Raw genomic sequence first — 27109 nt, 5'->3', positions numbered from 1 at the left:
TGTTGACTGCGTTACTGTTGTTGACGTGCCAGTGGTGGTTGGTGTCTGTGATGTCCACTGCATTGCTGTTGTTGAGGTGTCCGTGGTGAACTGTGTCTGTGATACTCTCGCTTGTGTTGCTGCTGTTGAGGTGTCCGTGGTGGTCAGTGTTGCTGTTGTTGAGGCATCAGTGGTGGTCGGTGTCTGTGATGTTGTCGGCTGCGTTACTGTTGTTGACGTGCCCGTGTTGGTCGGTGTCTGTGACGTTGTCGACTGCGTGGCAGTTGTTAAATCATCAGTGGTAGTCGGTGTCTGTGATGTTGTCAACTGTGTTTCTGTTGTTGAGACATCTCTGGTGGTCGGTGTCTGTGAAGGTGTCAACTGCGTTACTGTTGTTGAGGCATCAGTTGTGGTCGGTGTCTGTGATGTTGTCACCTGCGTTACTGTTGAGGCATTTGTGGTGGTTGGTGTCTGTAACATTGTAGACTGCATTGTTGTTGTTGAGGCATCAGATGTGATCAGTGTTTGTGCCGCTGGTGACTTCGTTAGTGTTGTTGAGACGTCAGTGGTGGTCGCTGTTTGTGATGTTGTCGACTGCGTTGTTATTGGGGTGGTGGTGGTCGATGGATGTGTTTTTGTTGAATGTATTGTTGAGGTGGTGGTTGGTATTTCTGTGGTCAATGTTTTTGTTGTAGTTTTTAGGGCATCAGTGGTGGTTGGTGGATTTGTTATTATCGGTTGTGTTGTAAATGTTGTTCTCAGGGATGTGGTGATTGGTGGCTTTGTTATTGTTGATTTTGGTGTTGTTGGTGGGGTGGTGGTTGTTGTTGGCTTTGTTGGTGATGTAGTGTTAGCAGTAACTTTCATTACTTGTAGACTGCAGTTATCACACTGTAGGCTTCTCAAAAGTGAGTCCAGAATAAACTATGAGAGAAGACAAAGATATTACTCATTGTATTTTCTAATCTGAGTGTGTTGTACTGAATCTCTGTACACTGTTTGGGTTAATGACTTACATTCTGCACAGCACTCGTTGCTACTTCATTACTGGCTCTGCCACGTACACGTATTTGCAGACCCATGATCACTTTTTTATCTGAAAAGTTTACCACGTCAAAATTTTAACAATATTTCATATAATCTGTTTTATTCTATTAATTGTTTTTTTTTTGAAAATGTGGATGTGAAATATGCCGATTATGGTGAAGTTAATGGTGACGAGAATGATGAAAGTGGTGCTGAGGTTAACGATGTGGATGACAAAAAATTTTATGAGACTGGTGAGGATGATGATGCAGGTGTGTATGGTGTTTCTGTTAAGGCTGGTGATTGTTCTGAGATTGGTGTTGTGAGTGTAAGGTGGGTGAAGATAGTTGTGAGGTTGTGAGGATGACTCTGTTAAGGTTGGTGATAATGTTGAGGACGATGAAAAATGTTATTGGTGATGCTGAAAGTGAGGATGATGACAGTAATGACAGAGATGTTGGTAATGGTTTTGGTAATGGAAATCGGTGTGAAGTTGGTGATGATACTGTAGGCACTGCATTCACGGAAACAATATATAGTGAACAAAGGAAAAACAAATGTTTGTTTATGTGTTCCTTTTTGTATGCTGCACTTTTTGTACAAATTACACAACATATAAAAATGTATGTTAAAGATAAACAATGTTTTTAAATTTGTTTTAAAAATATTTAGTCTTACTTAAAGCGCAGGTTTGATTGTAGTCCCTACAACAGTCCTCAGTGGTGACACAGGCCTCATCACAATAACATCCACGATAGCAGCTACGATTGTGTCCAGAACAGCAAAGCACTGTGGGCTCCAAACATGAGGCTGAAAGACAATCAGACCTAAGACATTAAAGAGTACCTACTACATCAGTTTTCAATGTCTTGAGATTGTGAAAAACACGTTTATCAAATATTTTACATTATTGTTGCTCTTCTCTTCCCAGTCTGCCTCAAACACTCTGTTACATCCGGACTTTCCCGGAAACCCTGCCTTCTGAAAAGCTTTGATTGGTCAAACTGGCCCAGTCTGTTGTCACTTACTTCTCAGCTTCTCCAATATAAAAAGGCATCAGTGAAAACTGCAGTGCCTGAACCTCACTACCGGACCGTTTAGCATGTTGAGTGCTGCTGTAAGCTTTCGCAAACAAGTTTTTAAAGCTTTAATGAGGTCTTTGAAGGGATTATTAAGTTATAGGGCTGATATTTACATGATGAAATGCACTGTTAAGGGCTCATTATACTTAAGGGCATATGCCCTAGCTTTGTTATACTTCTGCGCCATTGTTTGCATCAACGTGCAATTACACATGCAGAACACTAGTAGGCAGTATCCACGCTTGTAACCTTAGTAGCAGAGCAACAGCTGAAGAAAGCTACGCCGTAGGCTACTGCATAGAGTTTGCATCTCTGCAAAGGCCATGCAGTACAATCAACGCAGAAGTATAAAGCCCACATTAGTCTTCTCTTCGCACTGTCAAGTTATCTCAAGTGTAGCTGAATCATTAGCCACAGAATTACCATCGCTATCTCATGGCAATTTATACATATATTATGCAGTGTCCAATTTGTATTAATTCTGTATTAAAACTGTGACGTTGGAGTTAGGGGTGGGGTTTTGTTATTGGTGTTACAAATTAGCCAACTCAAATTCTCGTGAGATCAGGCTGGAAACTACCAGCAGTGAATAGAGACTTAAAAAACACTCCCTGACAACTCCCTTTAATGTGGACTTTGTGATTTTTATTGTTGAGGATTGTTTACATGTACAAACACACATACACTAAAGGAAAGATAAAGGGCTCTATCTTACACCCGGCGCAATGCAGCGCAATGCGCGACGCAAGTGTCTTTCGCTAGTTTCCACCCTAATTTTCACGTTTAGCGCCGCGTTGTTTAAATAGCAAATGCATTTGCGCCCCCTTTGCGCCCATGGGCGTTCTGGTCTGAAAAACGAGGTGTGTTCAGGCGCATTGTTGGCGCGTTGCTATTTTGAGGCAACTAAAATAGACTACGCCATTGACCAACAAAAACCTGGTCTAAAGTCTAAAGTCAATGGCGCAATATGTTTTATGTTATTTAAAGAGCGCATTAGTAATATGCGCCTATAAACGGGAGGACAACGCGGGTTTGCTTATCACAAAGTACATAAATGCGCAGCAGCACAAAAATGCTTTTAAATATGAAAGATTAAAGGATTGAATTTAAGAGATTATTATTGAGTCTCTTGGACATATTTATAAATGAGGACTGATTATGAGACGTTAGAAGGCGCAAAGAGCTGCTTTACCTGCAGCCTGGTAAGTAAATAAATGCTTTACTTTAAACAAATGCGTCTGTTTTTAAATGTTTTTTTTAAATGCTACCTAACGGATTTATTGTATATGATGTACCTGTGGATATGGCGAGATGAGAAACATTTGTAAGTAATGCTTAAAAAAACTCTTTGCTAAAAAAAACGCTGTCCAAAGTGCTGAAACGCGAGGAGAGCCGTTTGTAATTTCTTTATCTCCTGTTTGTTACAAATAAAGTATTTTTAGAGTACAAACCTTTTCTTACATACTTGTAAATTATGTTTTGATGATATTGGATAGCCATACATTTAAAGCAATTACAAGCCTGCTTTTTACTTCCATGACTAAAAGAAAACGGGTTTTAAAGGTTTTAATAAAAAAATAACAATTTCAATATAAGTGAAAAACAACACAATTATTTAACATTAATCTTAAACTGGGGATCTTCTACCTCCGCTTAGTTTTTCAGTTTACAAAGTCCGTCATCTAAATAGGGATTAGACATAGCGCCAGCGCAACTTGCTTTTAAAGGGAATGAGAGCTGTGACTCTCATTGGTTTACTGCACGTTACGCCCAAAATACTCCCATTACAATAGGACCTATCCTTTTCGACCATGCGCTCGGCGCAAAAACGATTTTTCCCGTCGTTAAATTAGCAAAAGTGGATTCGGACACGCCCATTTAGACGTTGCGCTGTGCGCTTTAGACAATGCGCTTAGATCGTTAAAATAGGGCCCAAAATCAGCGAAAGCATATAGGCACCCCTGTTTATTGCAGAGATGGATATTTCACACAAAAATGATTGCAGAGATGGATATTTCACACAAAAATGAAGACTGTCATCAGTTATTCACAGTGTTCGAATTATGTCAAAGATTATTGGGTTCCCCTTTCAGAAAATAAGATGTGATCCTGGATCAAGATTTTAATCAAAGAAACCCAAAATTACAATTTTCTAAAAAGCCCAATCCCTAACCCAATCCTAAACCTAACAATCTGTTAATTCCTCCATTTATTTCAGACATAATTTTTTTATTAGTTTATAGTTTATTGCAAAATTGGGACAAATAATGGACAGTATTGCATTGTGCCATGCAGTGTAGCACGAGAATTTTAAATTCATGTAATATTTTAATTTTAATAAAATCCAGGGGAACCCCCTAATTTATATTTTAGGGTCCTTTAATGCTTATAGAAGGTCCAGGACCCCCCCAGCCCCTCAATTTGAACACTGGTAACTCACCCCGGTGCTTCTGTGGAACACAAAAGATTGTAATGAACAACATAAGGGGCAAAGACAAAATTCTAGAACCATTTCTCCTGTTACAGTATGTTCCACAGATGGAAAACATTGACTATCCCTTAAGGATTTATGTACAAACATAACAATGCAAAAGAATTACAAACAAAACAACATTTCACCGAAGTACCCTTTTATGTTTTTCTCCTCTGCTGAAGTATATGCTGTAGATATATGTTGTACTGTAAATACCGCACCCGAATGTTCAGTTTAAAACTTAATCCTGAAAATGTGAAATACTTGCAACACAAAACCAAAAGTCACAAGTCACACGGGTATATTTGTAACAATCGCCACCAATACATTGAATGGGTCAAAATGATAGAAAAACCATTAGGATATTAAGTAAAGATCATGTTCCATGAAGTTATTTTGTAAATCTCCTACCACAAATATATAAAAAATATATTTATCATAGTAATATGTGTTGCTAAGGACTTCATTTGAACATCTTTAAAGGCGATTTTCTTAATATTAGATTCCAGATTTTCAAATAGTTTCCTATCCGAACAAACCATACATCAATGGAAAACTTATTTATTCAGCATTCAGATAATGTATACATCTCAATTAAAGAAAGACCCTTATGACTGGGTCACAACATTAGGAATTTCTTTCATTTTACTGTTTCAAGGTATGCGAGACGTCATTGTGTACTGTATAAATAATAAATATTATTGCTATCACAGGATTTTAAATACCATTCAGTTTATGGGTCGAGCAACAAGATGTTCCAGTCTGATACACATTTATTTTTCCATCATATATTAGATTACAGTATATTAATACGGCTACAATTACTAAAATGAAGAAATACTGTACCAGACTAAGTATGGTAATATCAGTTACTGGCCAGTTAATGTATACAGTATAGTTTTGGTATAAATAATAAAACAGTTTGAGTATATAATGTGCAAATGAAACGATAAAATACATTCTAACTTTACTCTATGATAGTAACATACACTGAAAAAAGCATCATGACGTTAAACAACTTGGTTTTGTAAGTCAATTCAACCTACTATGTTAAGTTAAAGTAACATAAAATATATGTTAATTTGACAAAACAATTATAATTTTTTTACAGTGTATCTATAATTGTAGTGCATTTGAACACACCTTTTACAAATAAGCAGAAATGATTTAACAAAAAGTTGCTTGCTCGCAGTAAAACAATACATCATTAACCAAATGCATTGTCTATGTAAATCAAAAATAATGTATATGTAATCCATTACTTGCAACTGCATTGTAAATAAAGATTCAAAAAAGGAGGTTACCTGATTGCCCTAAAATTTTAAACTAAATCAACCTAAAAATCTTAGTTAATTTGTGAAAAAATATTGGGTTATCTTAAAATTTTTAGTTAATTTAACTTAAACATATAAGGCAACCAACTTTTTTAACATTAAACCAACTTTTTTACTGTGGAAGATATCATTTAATGTTTCCAATTCAACAGTGTAACAGATTTATGCAAAACACTGTTTTGTATGTTATAAGCATAATTTAGGCAAACCATATAATGATTGATACACTTATATGCTGTGTGTATGTTGTCCAGCTTACCTGATTGCTGGCTCGTGACTTTCTGTAGCAGGAACAATAAGAAGAGTGCAGTGTGTAAAGCCATCATCCTGACCCAGTGTGTGTGTTGTGTAGACTGATGTGTTTGAGGTTTATTTTATGCTGCACAGGTCACGTGGATTCCCATCAATGAGGAAATCAAAATTATTAATGGTTTCCTGCAGCAAATAATTTCTGGCCAATTATGAGAAAACTTCTTAGTACCCAGAATCTTAATGCAGTTCTGCTTTTTATCAACAAACCAAATGAACATTTAACAACAAATTTGTTTTAGTGTACTACAGGCTCTTACAGTATTACCTTTGGTAATAAACGCTGTTTTACAGTAAGTGCACTAAAATATATTTGTCAAATCCAGATGTGGAAAGTATCGGATTACATTTACTCGTTACGTTACCTACTTCTACTTTTTTTGAGTATTCGTTTTTGTATTTACAGTTTATGTAATTTTACTTTTCCTTAAGTCTGTTTTGTTTAAAGTATTGTACTTCGTTACAACTTAAATCATATCTGTTACTGAGTAAAAAAAATAAATATAAAAAATCAAGGTGATAAAGGTGTGCACGGATGATTGATTGATGGGCAGAATAACGTACTAAACTCATAAAAAGAACCATGGAAACGGACAAGACAGGTGCCAGCTGATGCAGACCCTCAATTCAATAAGAAACCCCTGGCCATATTTAAGCAACCACTTTCCACTGACAGGAAGCGAGTGTTTCATACTGTATGGAAGGTAGGTTTCACGCTAGTGAGTACAGAATTGCCATCAGGGTTTATTACCGCTCATTTTCACAACGTGCCAATCGTTTTGGACACCATGTGCATTATCTTCAGAATCCCCCACCTCACCCCATTGTAAAATATAAACTTTTACTCTGAGTAAAGTTAAAACTTTTACTTGAGTACATTTTTAGACCAGTAACTTTACTTGTACTCAAGTAAAATATAATTCAAGTAACTGTACTTTTACTCGAGTAGAATATTGTATTACTCTTTCCACCTCTGGTCAAATCAATACAATTTGTTAAGTTAAAGTAACATAAAAATTAAGTTAAACTTTTTTAACTTGATTTCATAAGTTATGTCAACCTAACACAGGTCAAAACTTAGGTTAAATTGTAGGTTAAATTGACAATATATTTAAAATGATAGAACAGACCCTCTGCTTTTAAACAAACAAACAAAGAAATAAACAAACAAATTGAAAAAAATAAAGTTTCATCCTATCTTCATGTGTTCTATTTTTATAACCTCTCAAATATGTGTTTCTTCAAAAATACAGAGATAATTGCATTTTTGTAAATGACTTTTGTTAGAGATCAGTGGCCGGTTGCATGAAACTCCTTAAGTGAGGGTTTCCCTGAGGGAGAAAAAATCCCTGAGGAAAGAGTGTTTCAACAAATGCCTTACCTAAGTGTTTATACTAAGTATTTTACGGTTGTCTCTGCCAAAACACGACAATAGAGAAGCAGTTGCTACAGTTACAAAACCTCACAGCGTAAACAAATCAATGCATGCAGCTCAACAGACGGCAGATTTGTGTACAATGAAATGTTGCAAATAACAGACTGTAAAGTACCGCATGTATAAAACCTCAAAATAATTCAAACTTGAAGCACTTTGGATTGACTGACAATCAAACCGCTATTCTCCTAATAAATGGGCATCACTTTTCTCTAAGGGATTATATCAATCATTAGAATTGCGCATTGGTACTTCCTTTTCTTAAATTACCATAAAATCAGCCATCGCGTGTGACGTTAAGGGACCTGTTATATTCTCTTAAGTTTTTAAGGGAAAATGGGTACTAAGGACTTTGTAGCAAAGCATAGCAGAACTTAAGGTAATACTTTAGCATTTAAGGGTAAATTCAACTTTTCTTGCAACCCATTTTTTATTAAGGATACCCTTAACCTTATATTTAAGGAATTTCTTATCTTAAGGACTTTCTTGCAACCGGGCACAGATTCAGAACGAAGTTCAAAACATTCATGGAGTTTACAATGTTGTAGAATTAGCTGATGTTTCAGTTTTTTATAAATTGGGTAAGAGCATCATCTAGTAGATAATAGATTACAGTAAAAACTCGTCAGGGAAGCGTCATTAGCAGGGATATTTTTTCTCTGAATTGACGAGATAACTCGTCAATGGCGGGGGAAAAGTTAACTTCATACTGCAATTTTTAAAAATAATTTTTAACCATGCATGTTATGACATATGACACATTGTTTTATTTTGTCTAATTCATAAATAATGTCAATGGTTTTCTCTAAACAAAGCACAGCAGATTAAAAAATAGGAAGGCATTTTATTTTACTGGTTATAAATATGTTTATTAAACTGAAGTGCAAAATACAGAAGATCGTGTGTGAATACATATTAAAAATCTGTCTCAGTATAAATGAATGTGACTAACAAGATTATAATGCATTCGAAACCACATAGTGAAACACTGGGGTGTAAATTCAAATATGACTTAAAGGGGACATTTCACAAGACTTTAAGATGTAAAATAAATCTTTGGTGTCCCTAGAGTGCATATGTAAAGTTTTAGCTTAAAATACCACACAGATAATTGATTATAGCATGTTAAAATTACCACTTTGTAGGTGTGAGCAAAAATTTGCTGTTTTTAGGTGTGTCAATTTAAATGCAAATAGCATGAAAAATGCAAACACTGATCACCATAATGGTGTTTAGATTTAAAACCAAATTGTCAATTATTGTGCTGTCAATTTTTCTTTTTCTCTCTCTCTCTCTCTCTCTCTGCACTAAATGCAGTGCCGTGGTTGGATAATGCAGATTAAGGGGCGGTATAATTAGAATAAGATCCCCTTCTGACATCAAAAATGTCAATGACCTATTTTTTACATGTTTGCAGAGAGTAACTCAGTAACTGGGTTGATCTTTTTCACATTTTCTAGGTTGATAGAAGCACCAGGGACCCAATTATAGCAATTAAACATGGAAAAGGTCAGATTTTTATGATATGTCCCCTTTAAATGATTGTACATTTTGTTTTGAGTAAACTTTCATTCACCGTAAACGATTTCATAAAATGACAATTAGCATTGCAAATAAACTAACATTCATTTACGCTTAGCTATAAACGTAGGAATATTAGTTTTTGTTCTTGTTCATTCAGAGGTTTTAGTGGAAAAAAACAGTTTGTTGCAAGACATTGCATGTTAGAAATATATATGTTATGTAATTCCAGATATAAAGTTAAAATTAAACAAACACCATAGACCAGTTTTATCTAGTTAACTACTTAAAGTAGTTTGTTAGTTGTGGTGTAGATGAAGGTCAGTAGTGATGACAGGTGCAGTCAGCTGATGGTCAGTTTTATGTCTGTTTTAGCGCAGGAGCCATTTCTTTAGCACTGCGGACCGCCTGTACATTAAAGAGGTAAACAAACATTTAAGATTATTACATTGTGTTGTGATTTTCTAATAGTAGAATGCCAAAAAATTGTTTCGTTTTACTGTTCCAAGGTATGTGAAATGTCATTGTGTACTGTATAAATAATAAATGTTATTGTTATCATGGGATCTTAACCATCATCCAGTGTGTGGGTCAGAGCTCTCAAACAGGAATATCCAGTCTGATTTTCCATCATATAGCAGAAAAGTTTTGCTACAATGCATTTCAAAATGATTTATATTCACTTTGTATATTTTTGGTGTTTTTTTCCTTAACCTTACTTCTTAACCTTAAATTCACTCACTGGGGTTTGTAAGGCTCATGTAAAACATTTACTGTCAAAGTTGCTGCAGGACAAATACATTTGAATTAAAAATGTTTCTTTTCACACTTTTCCAAATTTTGGGTTGTTTTAAGCCATGGTTGGGTCAAATATGGACAAATCCAAACCTATGAATAAACTTATGTTTATTTATAACCCAATGGTTGGGTTTGTCCATATTTGACCCAACATAAAACAACCCAACATTTTTTACAGTGTAAGTTTATACATTCAGCATTACTAGGGATAGCCAATTATTTTGCTATAAATAAATATCTATGTACGTATATATGTGTATACATGTATACAGGGGTGTATGCATGTGTGTGTGTGTGTGTGTGTGTGTGTAAATTCTATAATGAGCTAAAAATGAATAGCTTTTTTACATATTCATTTTCTAAAATGACTTACAACAGGGGTTTTCAAACTTTATGATGCCAAAGACCTCCAGATACAGTATGATGAGACTTTTATATATTTATACACACCCACACACATGGATCATAAAGTTTAAAAACCCCTGTTGTAAGGCATGCTACAAAATGAATATGTATAGAATTAATCGTAAATGTGCTGTAACTGACAGCAATTATTTATGTGAATACAAATAAGCTGCCAACCTTCGTCTGTCTGTCACTCTCCAGCTTTCTCCAAACTCCTTCACATCCTTTGCCTGCTTCCCGTTCGGCTTCATCTTGTCATTTTTGCTACTGTCATCAAAATTTCCACAGAGACCTCCAATCTTCTTTTTATACACATGAGAAAGAGTGATCTCTGCATAGAGAGAGAGAGAGAGAGAGAGAGAGAGAGAGCAGTAGTTACAATATTGTGTGATTCTTACAATCTTTAGATATAATCACCTTTTGCAGACATTTTCTTGAAACAAACAAAATCGAGAAACCCTGGGCTCAACACCAAGGAGTTTTCTACTGGCATGGTCACCAAAAAGATGCACTAGATTTAAATAGGCCAGGCCTGGTTATTGATTTGATTGTTTTACCCATAAAACATTAATAAATAATGTTGTGGCATAAAAACTGCTAATCCAACTTGGCTACTATAGATTTCGCATACTTTTAAATACAATAAAACTGTGAGCACTAAACTAAGGACAAACAAAGAGTTTCGTTGCAAAACGAGATAAATCTGTTTTTTTTCTTCAGAAATCTCATTTTTTGGTTGTGCATTCCAATTAATTTCAATTCAACTGCAGTTGGTTTGTTTTGATTTAAACCTTCATAACTTAAAAAATACAGCTAAGTAGCACCATTAAACAAAATAATAACATGATAACATAAAAATAAACATGTTTTGACAAAAATGTAAAAAAATGGATTCATCTCGTTTTGCAACGAAACTCTTCAAACATTCAAATAATGTGCAATAGCAAAAAAATATACAACAGAACAAACATACAAAAGAGATTCCGATCTAAAATCACTGTACAGAAATAAAAAAGTTATCAAATCTTTATTACGTTGCAAAAAAGTTTTTTTTTTTTGGCTGTTATTGTTTGAATAGCACTACCCATCCAATGTACTGTTACACATGCATTTTCTTTCTAAACTGTCGCATTCACTAAAGATATAACAGACTATGTTTATTTGTAGTAATATTTGTGTCATTTTGAAATAATTTTATGCAAATAAGACTTAAACTCATGCATATGTTTGCTATCTGAACCACTAAGATGTGGCTTTCCATATTTATGTGGGAACATTTCACAATTTTTTTAAAGATGTAAAATAAATCTTTGGTGTCCCCAAAGTACACATGTGAAGTTTTAGCTAAAAAAAAGGAGAATTTATTATAACATGTTAAAATTGCCACTTTGTAGGTGTGAGCAAAAATGTGCCGTTTTTGGGTGTGTCCTGTAAAATGGAAATGAGCAAACACTGATCACCATAATGGTGGTTTGTTGAAATTGAAACTCTATTGTGCTGTTTATTATTCTCTCTCTCTGGCTTTCTTCTCTCGCTTTTTCTGCTTGGATAGTGTAGGTTAAGGGGCGGTATTATTATAATAAGATCCCCTTCTGACATCACATGGGGATTTTTTCACATGCTTGCAGAGAATGGTTTACCAAAACTTAGTTACTCGGTTGTTCTTTTTCACGTTTTCTAGGTTGGTAGAAGCACTGGGGACCCAATTATAGCACTTAAACATGGAAAAAGTCAGATTTAAATGTCCCCTTTAAATAAGTGCACTATTGGCAGTTTGCCAGACTGTATCACACATTAAGAATGATTTATCTCATAAATAAAAATATAATTAATCATTACCAGCTCTGCCTTTGCCATTAAACTCGACAGTGAGGCCAAAGTCAGTCTTTAGGAAGACTCGAGAAGAACGTTCGTAAATCTTCATTCCTTTAGTAGGTGAGATAGGAGGACGAACACTCAACCCATCTACCGTAAGTGAGAAAGAGAAAAGAGGAAGCAGATGAAGACTAGTTAATCTGGTCAATACTCCACACTGACCACAAGAGGGCGGTGAAGAGTTGCTCTTAAATACAATATTTCCACCTCTCAGCTTCTGTACTTGGACAGCCAGTGATGTACTACGGTCAGATTCAGATGTGCTTTTTTTAATAAATAGAGAAGTGACCAGAGCTCTCTGTTAGCATGCGATAGAGAAAAATTGACAGTGCGATGTCAAGAACATCCTAATTCGGTCACATTATTATGATGATATAATGCAGGCTACCTTAAATCAAAATTTTTGCTACAGTGTTAATGCTGCTTATTTTACAGCTTTAGATGACCTGAAATTAAGTCTTTTGAAGTCATTACACAATAAGACATTCTGCTAAATCTCCTTTTATGTTTGAAAGAAAAACTAAAATCGTATGGACTTGAAACAGGATATGGATGTGTATATAATAGCTTCAATTGGTAATGGCTTCATTTTTGGCATATCCAGTTCTACTGCAGATTTTTTTGCACTGCAACATTTTGTAGCTATTAATCTGCTACTGTGCAGTGTGAAATCCAGTATTAAAGCCAGGTATCGTCTAGCAGTGCCCACTTAATGAGTCTCTACTGCTAGGTGTACACTACAGTATGGGTCTTAATAGGGTGCCCTGACTATAAACGCACGTATGGTGTAATAGATTAATACTGGAATTGGCTATATGGATATGCAAATGTCATAGTTTTAAATAAACTTTGAAAAAATCTTTTCACTTGGAGACCGCCAAAATATCACTATACATGACAAACCAAATATTGAAATCAAAATGCGTTTGATTAATGTTAAAGATAGGTAAACATGGTAAACAAGTCTTCAATCATAGATTGTAAAATGATGTGAAACTGAGAGTTATAAATGCACACAGACAGTAGGTAAGGCTAATTGGTCTTGACACCTGCATCCCGTTAAAAATACAAAAGCATTAACATCTTCTGTTCAGTCCTTTCAATATGAACCAGAGAGAACCAGAATGATGAACAATACAGAAATGAAAGATGATCAAAATAAAGATGATCTGAGAGGTAAGAAGGTGGGAGTGGGGAGTAAAACATTATCACATGATAAACTATAGTAGATACCATAGCATTTAATATTTCGCAATCACAAATCATCAACCCAGAATGCACAAAGCTTTAAAAATGCACTCACCGTAATTTTCAAATCCTTTTTAAAATCCACAGTGCGGTTATAAGCCCTGATTCTGATGACACGTATACGACCATTATTGTTGTTATCTTCCTCACTGCTGCTGTCTTCCTTGCTGCTCTTGTTTTCCTCACTGCTGCTGTCTTCCTTGCTGCTCTTGTTTTCCTCGCTGCTGCTGTCTTCCTTGCTGCTCTTGTTGCTGCTCTTGTCTTCCTCGCTGCTCTTACCCCTGCCCATGCCGCTGCTCATTCCTTCCTCGCTGCTCTCGCCTTTGGTTTTTTTGTTGATGGAGACCACATAAACTTCTGGGACGTTGCTGGGCAGACCAAAGCTTTGGGCCAGGACGTATGACTCCTTGCCCTTAAACTTGTGCTTCATGCTGTCAAAGGTCTTGAACTCGGGTTTGTCATCGATTGTGCACTTGCTGAACTCTGGAAGAAAAAGGCACAACAGTTATCTTATATGGAAAATGTCCCGAATCTTTAAAGCTTTATAATGGTAGCAAATGGTGCTTTTGATTTGAAGCCCAAAAAAACTCCACACATCTTTCATAAAACTAATCCACACCGCTTCAGGGTTAATAAAGGCCTTTTGATGTGATTTTGTAACAAAAACGAAACATGGGATTTTTGAAGATTGTAATGATATTAATGCAAAGATTTGTACCAGTGTCCTGGCAACTGTAATCCCCCTCCTCGTTCATGTGACATATCTCATCTTCATCACATTCATGATCTTCGCATTCTATCTCCCCACCATCATCATCCTCACACTTACACCTCTGTGAGCAATGGCCGTCATACCAGACATCACCAAACTGTAGCAAAAGAGAGCAGGAAAAAATATATTTTAGAGATTGAATAAACTAAAGAATAAACTGTACATTTTGCGTGACCATCACCAAAGTCGTGAATATCGCCATTGCTGTCTACACATCCGCACTCGTGGATAGGCACACATACACCCTGTTTAAGCACAAAGCCGTCGTCACACACACAGCCTGGCACACATGGCTCTTCAGTGTTACAGTTGGGTGGACCATGCAGATGTGAACATGTAGGCTGGCAGGAATGGATGCAGTCAGTGTAATGACTGTTCTTGGGGCAAGGGGAGGTTGTGGGTGGCAATGAGACTGGAGGAGATGTGCTCACATGGTTTATTAAATCTGAAGAAAAAGTACAGCGTTTAACCAGATGTAAAGAACACTTTTGTTGAAGTTGCATGTGAGCAATCACTCTGTTAATTAAGCGGAGAGATTTTTATTGAAGCTCAAATGTAGAAACATACCATTACAGGTTCCTCTGTGTAGAGAGACATCATCAATGGAAACATCTGACAGGGATGTGCTTCCTCTACGTCCCTCAAAGATCACCTGAAAGATTGATCACATTTAAAGATTTTGACACATTTCTTCATACACCACACATAAATGATTTTAGCATAGTAACACATCATGTCCCATAAAACACTATGAACATTTACAGAAAAACTACAAGCCTGCTTTGATTAATTTAAAACATCACTGATGGGAGCATTATTTTGTTAATTTTTATGTAATCCTCAAACCTTCACTGACCTGAAACTTCCCTGTTGGTGTCAGGTCCACCAGTGCACGGTACCACATGTTTCCCTGGTTTTCTCTCTTCTTCCACACCTCTTTGGCCACATTTCCCTGCAGATGGTAGACGCTCAGCCCCATGGTGTTACCGGAACCGTACATGTGGTACCAAAACTGAAGACACTGATTTTGAATGTCAGCGCACTCTGAACTGATGATACGTGCCGTGTCACCATAACTGGCACTATCACCCTCGATGTACATGTAGAAACCACCTAGACATTTACATCAGGACAATCACTTTAGAAATCAACATAACAAATGTATCGATCGTTTTTCAGTAAAGAAATCAGGACCCACTTCCTGTTGTGTGGTCAGAGGAGGGGCCAGTCATCAAAGAGGGGGTGGAGCCTGTGTGTCTTGTCCAATCAAAAGCATCAGTCGGCATCTGACTCCAAGCGCAGATATCACCGTCAAAATCACAGTTCAGGCTACAAACTGTTGAAAGAAAAAACGCAATCACCATTCCAAGTAGTTAACAGCAGTCTGCTTAACCAAGAATAGAAGATCGGATCAATAGCCGTTTGGCCAAGACCCATTTATGTGGCTGAATGTACAGTAAATGGAAGAGAAAATGCATAAAGTGACAAGGTGTAAAAAGGCCTTTTATTGTCTGTTGGAATGTTAAAAAATGTTTATTGTTAAATAATGTCAAAAAAATATAGTAAAAAAGCACGTTCTGAAAATGTAACTTTGCAACAGTGAAAAAGATGTCAAAATATTTAGGGAAATGAAAAGGCCAAGATTTTTTTTGGCATCCCTACTATTTCAAACTACAGCACCTGTTACAATAAAAGTCTGATTTCTATAGACCCAGCTAACAGAAAAAAGTTTTAAAAACACTCAATGAGGTCTTTGATGCTGAATATAACATTGATCACCATAATGGTGACTTTAAATGAAACAAAGCATCAACATCTAAACATAATAAGTGAATTGTGTTTGTTTTCTAAATAAATATTTTGAAAAAACATTCAGAAATAATGTTTTATAACATTTTTAAAATAATAAAAAATTATATAGAACTATGCATTTTTAACGGTGCTTAAAGTGCAGTCTGTGATATATTTATATCTATACATACCTGCACTTCCACCACCTGAGGTGGTAGTTGTTATGGGTGCAGTTGTGATTTCGGTGGGTCTGGTTGTAGTTGGGGTAGGTCTGGTTGTAGTTGGGATGGGTCCGGGTGGCAATGAGACTCCAGGGTTTGGTAAATCTGAAGAAAAAGTACAGCGTTTAACCAGATGTCAAGAACACTTTTGTTAAAGTTGCATGTGAGCAATCACTCTTTTAATTAAGTGGACAGAGTTTTTTTTAAAGCTCAAATGTAGAAACATACCATCACAGGTTCCTTTGTGTAGAGAGACATCATCAATGGAAACATCTGACAGGGATGTGCTTCCTCTACGTCCCTCAAAGATCACCTGAAAGATTGATCACATTTAAAGATTTTGACACATTTCTTCATACACCACACATAAATGATTTTAGCATAGTAACACATCATGTCCCATAAAACACTATGAACATTTACAGAAAAACTACAAGCCTGCTTTGATTAATTTAAAACATCACTGATGGGAGCATTATTTTGTTTATTTTTATGTAATCCTCAAACCTTCACTGACCTGAAACTTCCCTGTTGGTGTCAGGTCCACCAGTGCACGGTACCACATGTTTCCCTGGTTTTCTCTCTTCTTCCACACCTCTTTGGCCACATTTCCCTGCAGATGGTAGACGCTCAGCCCCATGGTGTTACCGGAACCGTACATGTGGTACCAAAACTGAAGACACTGATTTTGAATGTCAGCGCACTCTGAACTGATGATACGTGCCGTGTCACCATAACTGGCACTATCACCCTCGATGTACATGTAGAAACCACCTAGACATTTACATCAGGACAATCACTTTAGAAATCAACATAACAAATGTGTCGATCGTTTTTCAGTAAAGAAATCAGGACCCACTTCCTGTTGTGTGGTCAGAGGAGGGGCCAGTCATCAAAGAGGGGGTGGAGCCTGTGTGTCTTGTCCAATCAAAAGCATCAGTCGGCATCTGACTCCAAGCGCAGATATCACCGTCAAAATCACAGTTCAGGTTACAAACTGTTGAAAGAAAAAAACGCAATCACCATTCCAAGTAGTCAACAACGGTCTGCTTAACCAAGAATAGAAGATCGGATCAATAGCCGTTTGGCCAAGACTCATTTATGTGGCTGAATGTAAATAGAAGAGAAAATGCATAAAGTGACCAGGTGTAAAAAGGCCTTTTATTGTCTGTTGGAATGTTAAAAAATGTTTATTGTTAAATAATGTCAAAAAATATAGTAAAAAAGCACGTTCTGAAAATGTAACTTTGCAACAGTGAAAAAGATGTCAAAATATTTAGGGAAATGAAAAGGCCAAGATTTGTTTCTTGCATCCCTACTATTTCAAACTACAGCACCTGTTACAATAAAAGTCTGATTTCTATAGACCCAGCTAACAGAAAAAAGTTTTAAAAACACTCAATGAGGTCTTTGATGCTGAATATAACATTGATCACCATAATGGTGACTTTAAATGAAACAAAGCATCAACATCTAAACATAATGAGTGAATTGTGTTTGTTTTCTAAAGAAATATTTTTACAAAACATTCAGAAATAATGTTTTATAACATTTTTAAAATAATAAAAAATGATATAGAAATATAAATTTTTAACCGTGCTTAAAGTGCAGTCTGTGATATATTTATATCTATACATACCTGCACTTCCACCACCTGAGGTGGTAGTTGTTATGGGCGCAGTTGTGATTTCGGTGTGTCTGGTTGTAGTTGGGGTAGGTCTGGTTGTAGTTTGGATGGGTTCGGGTGGCAATGGGTCTGTTAAATCTGAAGAAAAAGTACAGCGTTTAACCAGATGTCAAGAACACTTTTGTTAAAGTTGCATGTGAGCAATCACTCTTTTAATTAAGTGGACAGAGTTTTATTAAAGCTCAAATGTAGAAACATACCATCACAGGTTCCTTTGTGTAGAGAGACATCATCAATGGAAACATCTGACAGGGATGTGCTTCCTCTACGTCCCTCAAAGATCACCTAACAGATCAATTACATATATAGAATTTGACACATTTCTTCATATACCACACATAAATGATTTTTAGGACCGTAGCACATCATGTCCCACAAAACACTCTGAACAGGATACATTTAGAGAAGAACTACAAGCCTGCTTTGGTTACTTTAAAACATCACTGATGGGAGCATTATTTTGTTTATTTTTATGTAATCCTCAAACCTTCACTGACCTGAAACTTCCCTGTTGGTGTCAGGTCCACCAGTGCACGGTACCACGTGTTTCCCTGGTTTTCTCTCTTCTTCCACACCTCTTTGGCCACATTTCCCTGCAGATGGTAGACGCTCAGCCCCATGGTGTTACCGGAACCGTACATGTGGTACCAAAACTGAAGACACTGATTTTGAATGTCAGCGCACTCTGAACTGATGATACGTGCCGTGTCACCATAACTGGCACTATCACCCTCGATGTACATGTAGAAACCACCTAGACATTTACATCAGGACAATCACTTTAGAAATCAACATAACAAATGTGTCGATCGTTTTTCAGTAAAGAAATCAGGACCCACTTCCTGTTGTGTGGTCAGAGGAGGGGCCAGTCATCAAAGAGGGGGTGGAGCCTGTGTGTCTTGTCCAATCAAAAGCATCAGTCGGCATCTGACTCCAAGCGCAGATATCACCGTCAAAATCACAGTTCAGGTTACAAACTGTTGAAAGAAAAAAACGCAATCACCATTCCAAGTAGTCAACAACGGTCTGCTTAACCAAGAATAGAAGATCGGATCAATAGCCGTTTGGCCAAGACTCATTTATGTGGCTGAATGTAAATAGAAGAGAAAATGCATAAAGTGACCAGGTGTAAAAAGGCCTTTTATTGTCTGTTGGAATGTTAAAAAATGTTTATTGTTAAATAATGTCAAAAAATATAGTAAAAAAGCACGTTCTGAAAATGTAACTTTGCAACAGTGAAAAAGATGTCAAAATATTTAGGGAAATGAAAAGGCCAAGATTTGTTTCTTGCATCCCTACTATTTCAAACTACAGCACCTGTTACAATAAAAGTCTGATTTCTATAGACCCAGCTAACAGAAAAAAGTTTTAAAAACACTCAATGAGGTCTTTGATGCTGAATATAACATTGATCACCATAATGGTGACTTTAAATGAAACAAAGCATCAACATCTAAACATAATGAGTGAATTGTGTTTGTTTTCTAAAGAAATATTTTTACAAAACATTCAGAAATAATGTTTTATAACATTTTTAAAATAATAAAAAATGATATAGAAATATAAATTTTTAACCGTGCTTAAAGTGCAGTCTGTGATATATTTATATCTATACATACCTGCACTTCCACCACCTGAGGTGGTAGTTGTTATGGGCGCAGTTGTGATTTCGGTGTGTCTGGTTGTAGTTGGGGTAGGTCTGGTTGTAGTTTGGATGGGTTCGGGTGGCAATGGGTCTGTTAAATCTGAAGAAAAAGTACAGCGTTTAACCAGATGTCAAGAACACTTTTGTTAAAGTTGCATGTGAGCAATCACTCTTTTAATTAAGTGGACAGAGTTTTATTAAAGCTCAAATGTAGAAACATACCATCACAGGTTCCTTTGTGTAGAGAGACATCATCAATGGAAACATCTGACAGGGATGTGCTTCCTCTACGTCCCTCAAAGATCACCTGAAAGATTGATCACATTTAAAGATTTTGACACATTTCTTCATACACCACACATAAATGATTTTAGCATAGTAACACATCATGTCCCATAAAACACTATGAACATTTACAGAAAAACTACAAGCCTGCTTTGATTAATTTAAAACATCACTGATGGGAGCATTATTTTGTTTATTTTTATGTAATCCTCAAACCTTCACTGACCTGAAACTTCCCTGATGGTGTCAGTTCCACCAGTGCACGGTACCACATGTTTCCCTGGTTTTCTCTCTTCTTCCACACCTCTTTGGCCACATTTCCCTGCAGATGGTAGACGCTCAGCCCCATGGTGTTACCGGAACCGTACATGTGGTACCAAAACTGAAGACACTGATTTTGAATGTCAGCGCACTCTGAACTGATGATACGTGCCGTGTCACCATAACTGGCACTATCACCCTCGATGTACATGTAGAAACCACCTAGACATTTACATCAGGACAATCACTTTAGAAATCAACATAACAAATGTGTCGATCGTTTTTCAGTAAAGAAATCAGGACCCACTTCCTGTTGTGTGGTCAGAGGAGGGGCCAGTCATCAAAGAGGGGGTGGAGCCTGTGTGTCTTGTCCAATCAAAAGCATCAGTCGGCATCTGACTCCAAGCGCAGATATCACCGTCAAAATCACAGTTCAGGTTACAAACTGTTGAAAGAAAAAAACGCAATCACCATTCCAAGTAGTCAACAACGGTCTGCTTAACCAAGAATAGAAGATCGGATCAATAGCCGTTTGGCCAAGACTCATTTATGTGGCTGAATGTAAATAGAAGAGAAAATGCATAAAGTGACCAGGTGTAAAAAGGCCTTTTATTGTCTGTTGGAATGTTAAAAAATGTTTATTGTTAAATAATGTCAAAAAATATAGTAAAAAAGCACGTTCTGAAAATGTAACTTTGCAACAGTGAAAAAGATGTCAAAATATTTAGGGAAATGAAAAGGCCAAGATTTGTTTCTTGCATCCCTACTATTTCAAACTACAGCACCTGTTACAATAAAAGTCTGATTTCTATAGACCCAGCTAACAGAAAAAAGTTTTAAAAACACTCAATGAGGTCTTTGATGCTGAATATAACATTGATCACCATAATGGTGACTTTAAATGAAACAAAGCATCAACATCTAAACATAATGAGTGAATTGTGTTTGTTTTCTAAAGAAATATTTTTACAAAACATTCAGAAATAATGTTTTATAACATTTTTAAAATAATAAAAAATGATATAGAAATATAAATTTTTAACCGTGCTTAAAGTGCAGTCTGTGATATATTTATATCTATACATACCTGCACTTCCACCACCTGAGGTGGTAGTTGTTATGGGCGCAGTTGTGATTTCGGTGGGTCTGGTTGTAGTTGGGGTAGGTCTGGTTGTAGTTGGGATGGGTCCGGGTGGCAATGGGTCTGTTAAATCTGAAGAAAAAGTACAGCGTTTAACCAGATGTCAAGAACACTTTTGTTAAAGTTGCATGTGAGCAATCACTCTTTTAATTAAGTGGACAGAGTTTTATTAAAGCTCAAATGTAGAAACATACCATCACAGGTTCCTTTGTGTAGAGAGACATCATCAATGGAAACATCTGACAGGGATGTGCTTCCTCTACGTCCCTCAAAGATCACCTGAAAGATTGATCACATTTAAAGATTTTGACACATTTCTTCATATACCACACATAAATGATTTTTAGGACCGTAGCACATCATGTCCCATAAAACACTATGAACATTTACAGAAAAACTACAAGCCTGCTTTGGTTACTTTAAAACATCACTGATGGGAGCATTATTTTGTTTATTTTTATGTAATCCTCAAACCTTCACTGACCTGAAACTTCCCTGTTGGTGTCAGGTCCACCAGTGCACGGTACCACATGTTTCCCTGGTTTTCTCTCTTCTTCCACACCTCTTTGGCCACATTTCCCTGCAGATGGTAGACGCTCAGCCCCATGGTGTTACCGGAACCGTACATGTGGTACCAAAACTGAAGACACTGATTTTGAATGTCAGCGCACTCTGAACTGATGATACGTGCCGTGTCACCATAACTGGCACTATCACCCTCGATGTACATGTAGAAACCACCTAGACATTTACATCAGGACAATCACTTTAGAAATCAACATAACAAATGTGTCGATCGTTTTTCAGTAAAGAAATCAGGACCCACTTCCTGTTGTGTGGTCAGAGGAGGGGCCAGTCATCAAAGAGGGGGTGGAGCCTGTGTGTCTTGTCCAATCAAAAGCATCAGTCGGCATCTGACTCCAAGCGCAGATATCACCGTCAAAATCACAGTTCAGGTTACAAACTGTTGAAAGAAAAAAACGCAATCACCATTCCAAGTAGTCAACAACGGTCTGCTTAACCAAGAATAGAAGATCGGATCAATAGCCGTTTGGCCAAGACTCATTTATGTGGCTGAATGTAAATAGAAGAGAAAATGCATAAAGTGACCAGGTGTAAAAAGGCCTTTTATTGTCTGTTGGAATGTTAAAAAATGTTTATTGTTAAATAATGTCAAAAAATATAGTAAAAAAGCACGTTCTGAAAATGTAACTTTGCAACAGTGAAAAAGATGTCAAAATATTTAGGGAAATGAAAAGGCCAAGATTTTTTTCTTGCATCCCTACTATTTCAAACTACAGCACCTGTTACAATAAAAGTCTGATTTCTATAGACCCAGCTAACAGAAAAAAGTTTTAAAAACACTCAATGAGGTCTTTGATGCTGAATATAACATTGATCACCATAATGGTGACTTTAAATGAAACAAAGCATCAACATCTAAACATAATGAGTGAATTGTGTTTGTTTTCTAAAGAAATATTTTTACAAAACATTCAGAAATAATGTTTTATAACATTTTTAAAATAATAAAAAATGATATAGAAATATAAATTTTTAACCGTGCTTAAAGTGCAGTCTGTGATATATTTATATCTATACATACCTGCACTTCCACCACCTGAGGTGGTAGTTGTTATGGGCGCAGTTGTGATTTCGGTGGGTCTGGTTGTAGTTGGGGTAGGTCTGGTTGTAGTTGGGATGGGTCCGGGTGGCAATGGGTCTGTTAAATCTGAAGAAAAAGTACAGCGTTTAACCAGATGTCAAGAACACTTTTGTTAAAGTTGCATGTGAGCAATCACTCTTTTAATTAAGTGGACAGAGTTTTATTAAAGCTCAAATGTAGAAACATACCATCACAGGTTCCTTTGTGTAGAGAGACATCATCAATGGAAACATCTGACAGGGATGTGCTTCCTCTACGTCCCTCAAAGATCACCTAACAGATCAATTACATATATAGAATTTGACACATTTCTTCATATACCACACATAAATGATTTTTAGGACCGTAGCACATCATGTCCCACAAAACACTCTGAACAGGATACATTTAGAGAAGAACTACAAGCCTGCTTTGGTTACTTTAAAACATCACTGATGGGAGCATTATTTTGTTTATTTTTATGTAATCCTCAAACCTTCACTGACCTGAAACTTCCCTGTTGGTGTCAGGTCCACCAGTGCACGGTACCACATGTTTCCCTGGTTTTCTCTCTTCTTCCACACCTCTTTGGCCACATTTCCCTGCAGATGGTAGACGCTCAGCCCCATGGTGTTACCGGAACCGTACATGTGGTACCAAAACTGAAGACACTGATTTTGAATGTCAGCGCACTCTGAACTGATGATACGTGCCGTGTCACCATAACTGGCACTATCACCCTCGATGTACATGTAGAAACCACCTAGACATTTACATCAGGACAATCACTTTAGAAATCAACATAACAAATGTGTCGATCGTTTTTCAGTAAAGAAATCAGGACCCACTTCCTGTTGTGTGGTCAGAGGAGGGGCCAGTCATCAAAGAGGGGGTGGAGCCTGTGTGTCTTGTCCAATCAAAAGCATCAGTCGGCATCTGACTCCAAGCGCAGATATCACCGTCAAAATCACAGTTCAGGTTACAAACTGTTGAAAGAAAAAAACGCAATCACCATTCCAAGTAGTCAACAACGGTCTGCTTAACCAAGAATAGAAGATCGGATCAATAGCCGTTTGGCCAAGACTCATTTATGTGGCTGAATGTAAATAGAAGAGAAAATGCATAAAGTGACCAGGTGTAAAAAGGCCTTTTATTGTCTGTTGGAATGTTAAAAAATGTTTATTGTTAAATAATGTCAAAAAATATAGTAAAAAAGCACGTTCTGAAAATGTAACTTTGCAACAGTGAAAAAGATGTCAAAATATTTAGGGAAATGAAAAGGCCAAGATTTTTTTCTTGCATCCCTACTATTTCAAACTACAGCACCTGTTACAATAAAAGTCTGATTTCTATAGACCCAGCTAACAGAAAAAAGTTTTAAAAACACTCAATGAGGTCTTTGATGCTGAATATAACATTGATCACCATAATGGTGACTTTAAATGAAACAAAGCATCAACATCTAAACATAATGAGTGAATTGTGTTTGTTTTCTAAAGAAATATTTTTACAAAACATTCAGAAATAATGTTTTATAACATTTTTAAAATAATAAAAAATGATATAGAAATATACATTTTTAACCGTGCTTAAAGTGCAGTCTGTGATATATTTATATCTATACATACCTGCACTTCCACCACCTGAGGTGGTAGTTGTTATGGGCGCAGTTGTGATTTCGGTGGGTCTGGTTGTAGTTGGGGTAGGTCTGGTTGTAGTTGGGATGGGTCCGGGTGGCAATGGGTCTGTTAAATCTGAAGAAAAAGTACAGCGTTTAACCAGATGTCAAGAACACTTTTGTTAAAGTTGCATGTGAGCAATCACTCTTTTAATTAAGTGGACAGAGTTTTATTAAAGCTCAAATGTAGAAACATACCATCACAGGTTCCTTTGTGTAGAGAGACATCATCAATGGAAACATCTGACAGGGATGTGCTTCCTCTACGTCCCTCAAAGATCACCTAACAGATCAATTACATATATAGAGTTTGACACATTTCTTCATATACCACACATAAATGATTTTTAGGACCGTAGCACATCATGTCCCACAAAACACTCTGAACAGGATACATTTAGAGAAGAACTACAAGCCTGCTTTGGTTACTTTAAAACATCACTGATGGGAGCATTATTTTGTTTATTTTTATGTAATCCTCAAACCTTCACTGACCTGAAACTTCCCTGTTGGTGTCAGATCCACCAGTGCACGGTACCACGTGTTTCCCTGGTTTTCTCTCTTCTTCCACACCTCTTTGGCCACATTTCCCTGCAGATGGTAGACGCTCAGCCCCATGGTGTTACCGGAACCGTACATGTGGTACCAAAACTGAAGACACTGATTTTGAATGTCAGCGCACTCTGAACTGATGATACGTGCCGTGTCACCATAACTAGCACTATCACCCTCGATGTACATGTAGAAACCACCTAGACATTTACATCAGGACAATCACTTTAGAAATCAACATAACAAATGTATCGATCGTTTTTCAGTAAAGAAATCAGGACCCACTTCCTGTTGTGTGGTCAGAGGAGGGGCCAGTCATCAAAGAGGGGGTGGAGCCTGTGTGTCTTGTCCAATCAAAAGCATCAGTCGGCATCTGACTCCAAGCGCAGATATCACCGTCAAAATCACAGTTCAGGCTACAAACTGTTGAAAGAAAAAACGCAATCACCATTCCAAGTAGTTAACAGCAGTCTGCTTAACCAAGAATAGAAGGTCGGATTAATAGCCGTTTGGCCAAGACCCATTTATGTGGCTGAATGTACAGTAAATGGAAGAGAAAATGCATAAAGTGACAAGGTGTAAAAAGGCCTTTTATTGTCTGTTGGAATGTTAAAAAATGTTTATTGTTAAATAATGTCAAAAAAAATATATAGTAAAAAAGCACGTTCTGAAAATGTAACTTTGCAACAGTGAAAAAGATGTCAAAATATTTAGGGAAATGAAAAGGCCAAGATTTTTTTCTTGCATTCCTACTATTTCAAACAACAGCACCTGTTACAATAAAAGTCTGATTTCTATAGACCCAGCTAACAGAAAAAAGTTTTAAAAACACTCAATGAGGTCTTTGATGCTGAATATAACACTGATCACCATAATGGTGACTTTAAATGAAACAAAGCATCAACATCTAAACATAATAAGTGAATTGTGTTTGTTTTCTAAATAAATATTTTTTAAAAACATTCAGAAATAATGTTTTATAACATTTTTAAAATAATAAAAAATTATATAGAAATATAAATTTTTAACAGTGCTTAAAGTGCAGTCTGTGATATATTTATATCTATACATACCTGCACTTCCACCACCTGAGGTGGTAGTTGTTATGGGCGCAGTTGTGGTTTCGATGGGTCTGGTTGTAGTTGGGGTAGGTCTGGTTGTAGTTGGGATGGGTCCGGGTGGCAATGAGACTCCAGGGTTTGGTAAATCTGAAGAAAATACAGGGTTTAACCAGATGTCAAGAACACTTTTGTTAAAGTTGCATGTGAGCAATCACTCTGTTAATTAAATGAAACAGAGTTTTTTTAAAGCTCAAATGTAAAAACATACCATTACAGGTTCCTCTGTGTAGAGAGACATCATCAATGGAAACATCTGACAGGGATGTGCTTCCTCTACGTCCCTCAAAGATCACCTGAAAGATTGATCACATTTAAAGATTTTGACACATTTCTTCATACACCACACATAAATGATTTTAGCATAGTAACACATCATGTCCCATAAAACACTATGAACATTTACAGAAAAACTACAAGCCTGCTTTGATTAATTTAAAACATCACTGATGGGAGCATTATTTTGTTTATTTTTATGTAATCCTCAAACCTTCACTGACCTGAAACTTCCCTGTTGGTGTCAGGTCCACCCGTGCACGGTACCACATGTCTCCCTGGTTTTCTCTCTTCTTCCACACCTCTTTGGCCACATTTCCCTGCAGATGGTAGACGCTCAGTCCCATGGTGTTACCGGAACCGTACATGTGGTACCAAAACTGAAGACACTGATTTTGAATGTCAGTGCACTCTGAACTGATGATACGTGCCGTGTCACCATAACTAGCACTATCACCCTCGATGTACATGTAGAAACCACCTAGACATTTACATCAGGACAATCACTTTAGAAATCAACATAACAAATGTATCGATCGTTTTTCAGTAAAG

At 36.7% G+C, this 27109-nt stretch overlaps 4 protein-coding genes across 4 annotated transcripts; all 4 read right to left on the bottom strand.

The window, feature by feature from the left end:
• Nucleotides 1-11: 11 nt before the first annotated feature.
• On the bottom strand, nt 12-6538 carry LOC129435314 (uncharacterized). Its single transcript, XM_073858402.1, has 5 exons — nt 6154-6538; nt 1684-1815; nt 996-1075; nt 208-903; nt 12-122 (listed from the first exon to the last, which is right to left on the bottom strand). The coding sequence occupies exons 1-5, from the start codon at nt 6218-6220 to the stop codon at nt 12-14; spliced, it is 1086 nt and encodes a 361-aa protein (XP_073714503.1). The 5' UTR covers nt 6221-6538.
• A 1942-nt stretch (nt 6539-8480) lies between these two features.
• LOC129435313 (MAM and LDL-receptor class A domain-containing protein 1) lies at nt 8481-18883 on the bottom strand. Its single transcript, XM_073858394.1, has 17 exons — nt 18796-18883; nt 18454-18710; nt 18157-18241; nt 17909-18034; nt 17129-17290; nt 16787-17043; nt 16498-16582; nt 16240-16374; nt 15456-15593; nt 15114-15370; nt 14825-14909; nt 14443-14702; nt 14204-14354; nt 13537-13968; nt 12202-12327; nt 10540-10693; nt 8481-9567 (listed from the first exon to the last, which is right to left on the bottom strand). Exons 1-17 carry the CDS (start codon nt 18881-18883, stop codon nt 9531-9533), a joined length of 2835 nt encoding a protein of 944 aa, XP_073714495.1. The 3' UTR covers nt 8481-9530.
• A 1202-nt stretch (nt 18884-20085) lies between these two features.
• Nucleotides 20086-25352, bottom strand: LOC141349132 (MAM and LDL-receptor class A domain-containing protein 1-like). The gene is made up of 13 exons (XM_073858391.1): nt 25107-25352; nt 24810-24894; nt 24562-24687; nt 23782-23943; nt 23440-23696; nt 23143-23227; nt 22895-23020; nt 22115-22276; nt 21773-22029; nt 21483-21567; nt 21235-21360; nt 20455-20616; nt 20086-20369 (listed from the first exon to the last, which is right to left on the bottom strand). Exons 1-13 carry the CDS (start codon nt 25350-25352, stop codon nt 20086-20088), a joined length of 2163 nt encoding a protein of 720 aa, XP_073714492.1.
• Nucleotides 25353-25437: 85 nt separating this feature from the next.
• LOC141351480 (MAM domain-containing protein 2-like) lies at nt 25438-27032 on the bottom strand. Its single transcript, XM_073858388.1, has 4 exons — nt 26782-27032; nt 26493-26577; nt 26237-26371; nt 25438-25586 (listed from the first exon to the last, which is right to left on the bottom strand). Exons 1-4 carry the CDS (start codon nt 27025-27027, stop codon nt 25438-25440), a joined length of 615 nt encoding a protein of 204 aa, XP_073714489.1. The 5' UTR covers nt 27028-27032.
• Between the last annotated feature and the right edge of the window lie 77 nt (nt 27033-27109).

This window comes from Misgurnus anguillicaudatus, chromosome 2, assembly GCF_027580225.2.
Source record: "Misgurnus anguillicaudatus chromosome 2, ASM2758022v2, whole genome shotgun sequence".
NCBI classification, from domain to species: domain Eukaryota; kingdom Metazoa; phylum Chordata; class Actinopteri; order Cypriniformes; family Cobitidae; genus Misgurnus; species Misgurnus anguillicaudatus.
Note: the sequence above shows the minus strand (reverse complement) of the source record. Positions and strands in the feature narration are given on the sequence as shown.

Bases quoted from the DNA above. Each gene is read 5' to 3' on its own strand.
- LOC141351480 (XM_073858388.1), bottom strand. From the start codon at position 27,027: ATGTACATCGAGGGTGATAGTGCTAGTTATGGTGACACGGCACGTATC. The intron at 26,578-26,781 runs GTCAGTGAAGGT...TCAATCTTTCAG, and splicing joins CACCAACAGGGAAGTTTCAG to GTGATCTTTGAGGGACGTAG. The intron at 25,587-26,236 runs GTATGTATAGAT...TTCTTTCAACAG, and splicing joins CTCAGGTGGTGGAAGTGCAG to TTTGTAGCCTGAACTGTGAT.
- LOC129435314 (XM_073858402.1), bottom strand. From the start codon at position 6,220: ATGATGGCTTTACACACTGCACTCTTCTTATTGTTCCTGCTACAGAAA. The intron at 1,076-1,683 runs GTAAGACTAAAT...TAAACTTTTCAG, and splicing joins CAATCAAACCTGCGCTTTAA to ATAAAAAAGTGATCATGGGT. The intron at 904-995 runs GTAAGTCATTAA...CTTCTCTCATAG, and splicing joins CAACGAGTGCTGTGCAGAAT to TTTATTCTGGACTCACTTTT.
- LOC141349132 (XM_073858391.1), bottom strand. From the start codon at position 25,352: ATGTACATCGAGGGTGATAGTGCTAGTTATGGTGACACGGCACGTATC. The intron at 20,617-21,234 runs GTATGTATAGAT...ACTTGGAATGGT, and splicing joins CTCAGGTGGTGGAAGTGCAG to GATTGCGTTTTTTTCTTTCA. The intron at 20,370-20,454 runs GTGGGTCCTGAT...GTAAATGTCTAG, and splicing joins CTCTGACCACACAACAGGAA to GTGGTTTCTACATGTACATC.
- LOC129435313 (XM_073858394.1), bottom strand. From the start codon at position 18,883: ATGCCGACTGATGCTTTTGATTGGACAAGACACACAGGCTCCACCCCC. The intron at 15,594-16,239 runs GTATGTATAGAT...TTCTTTCAACAG, and splicing joins CTCAGGTGGTGGAAGTGCAG to TTTGTAGCCTGAACTGTGAT. The intron at 12,328-13,536 runs GTGCATTTTTAA...CACTTACGGTAG, and splicing joins GGATTTGAAAATTACGGTGA to ATGGGTTGAGTGTTCGTCCT.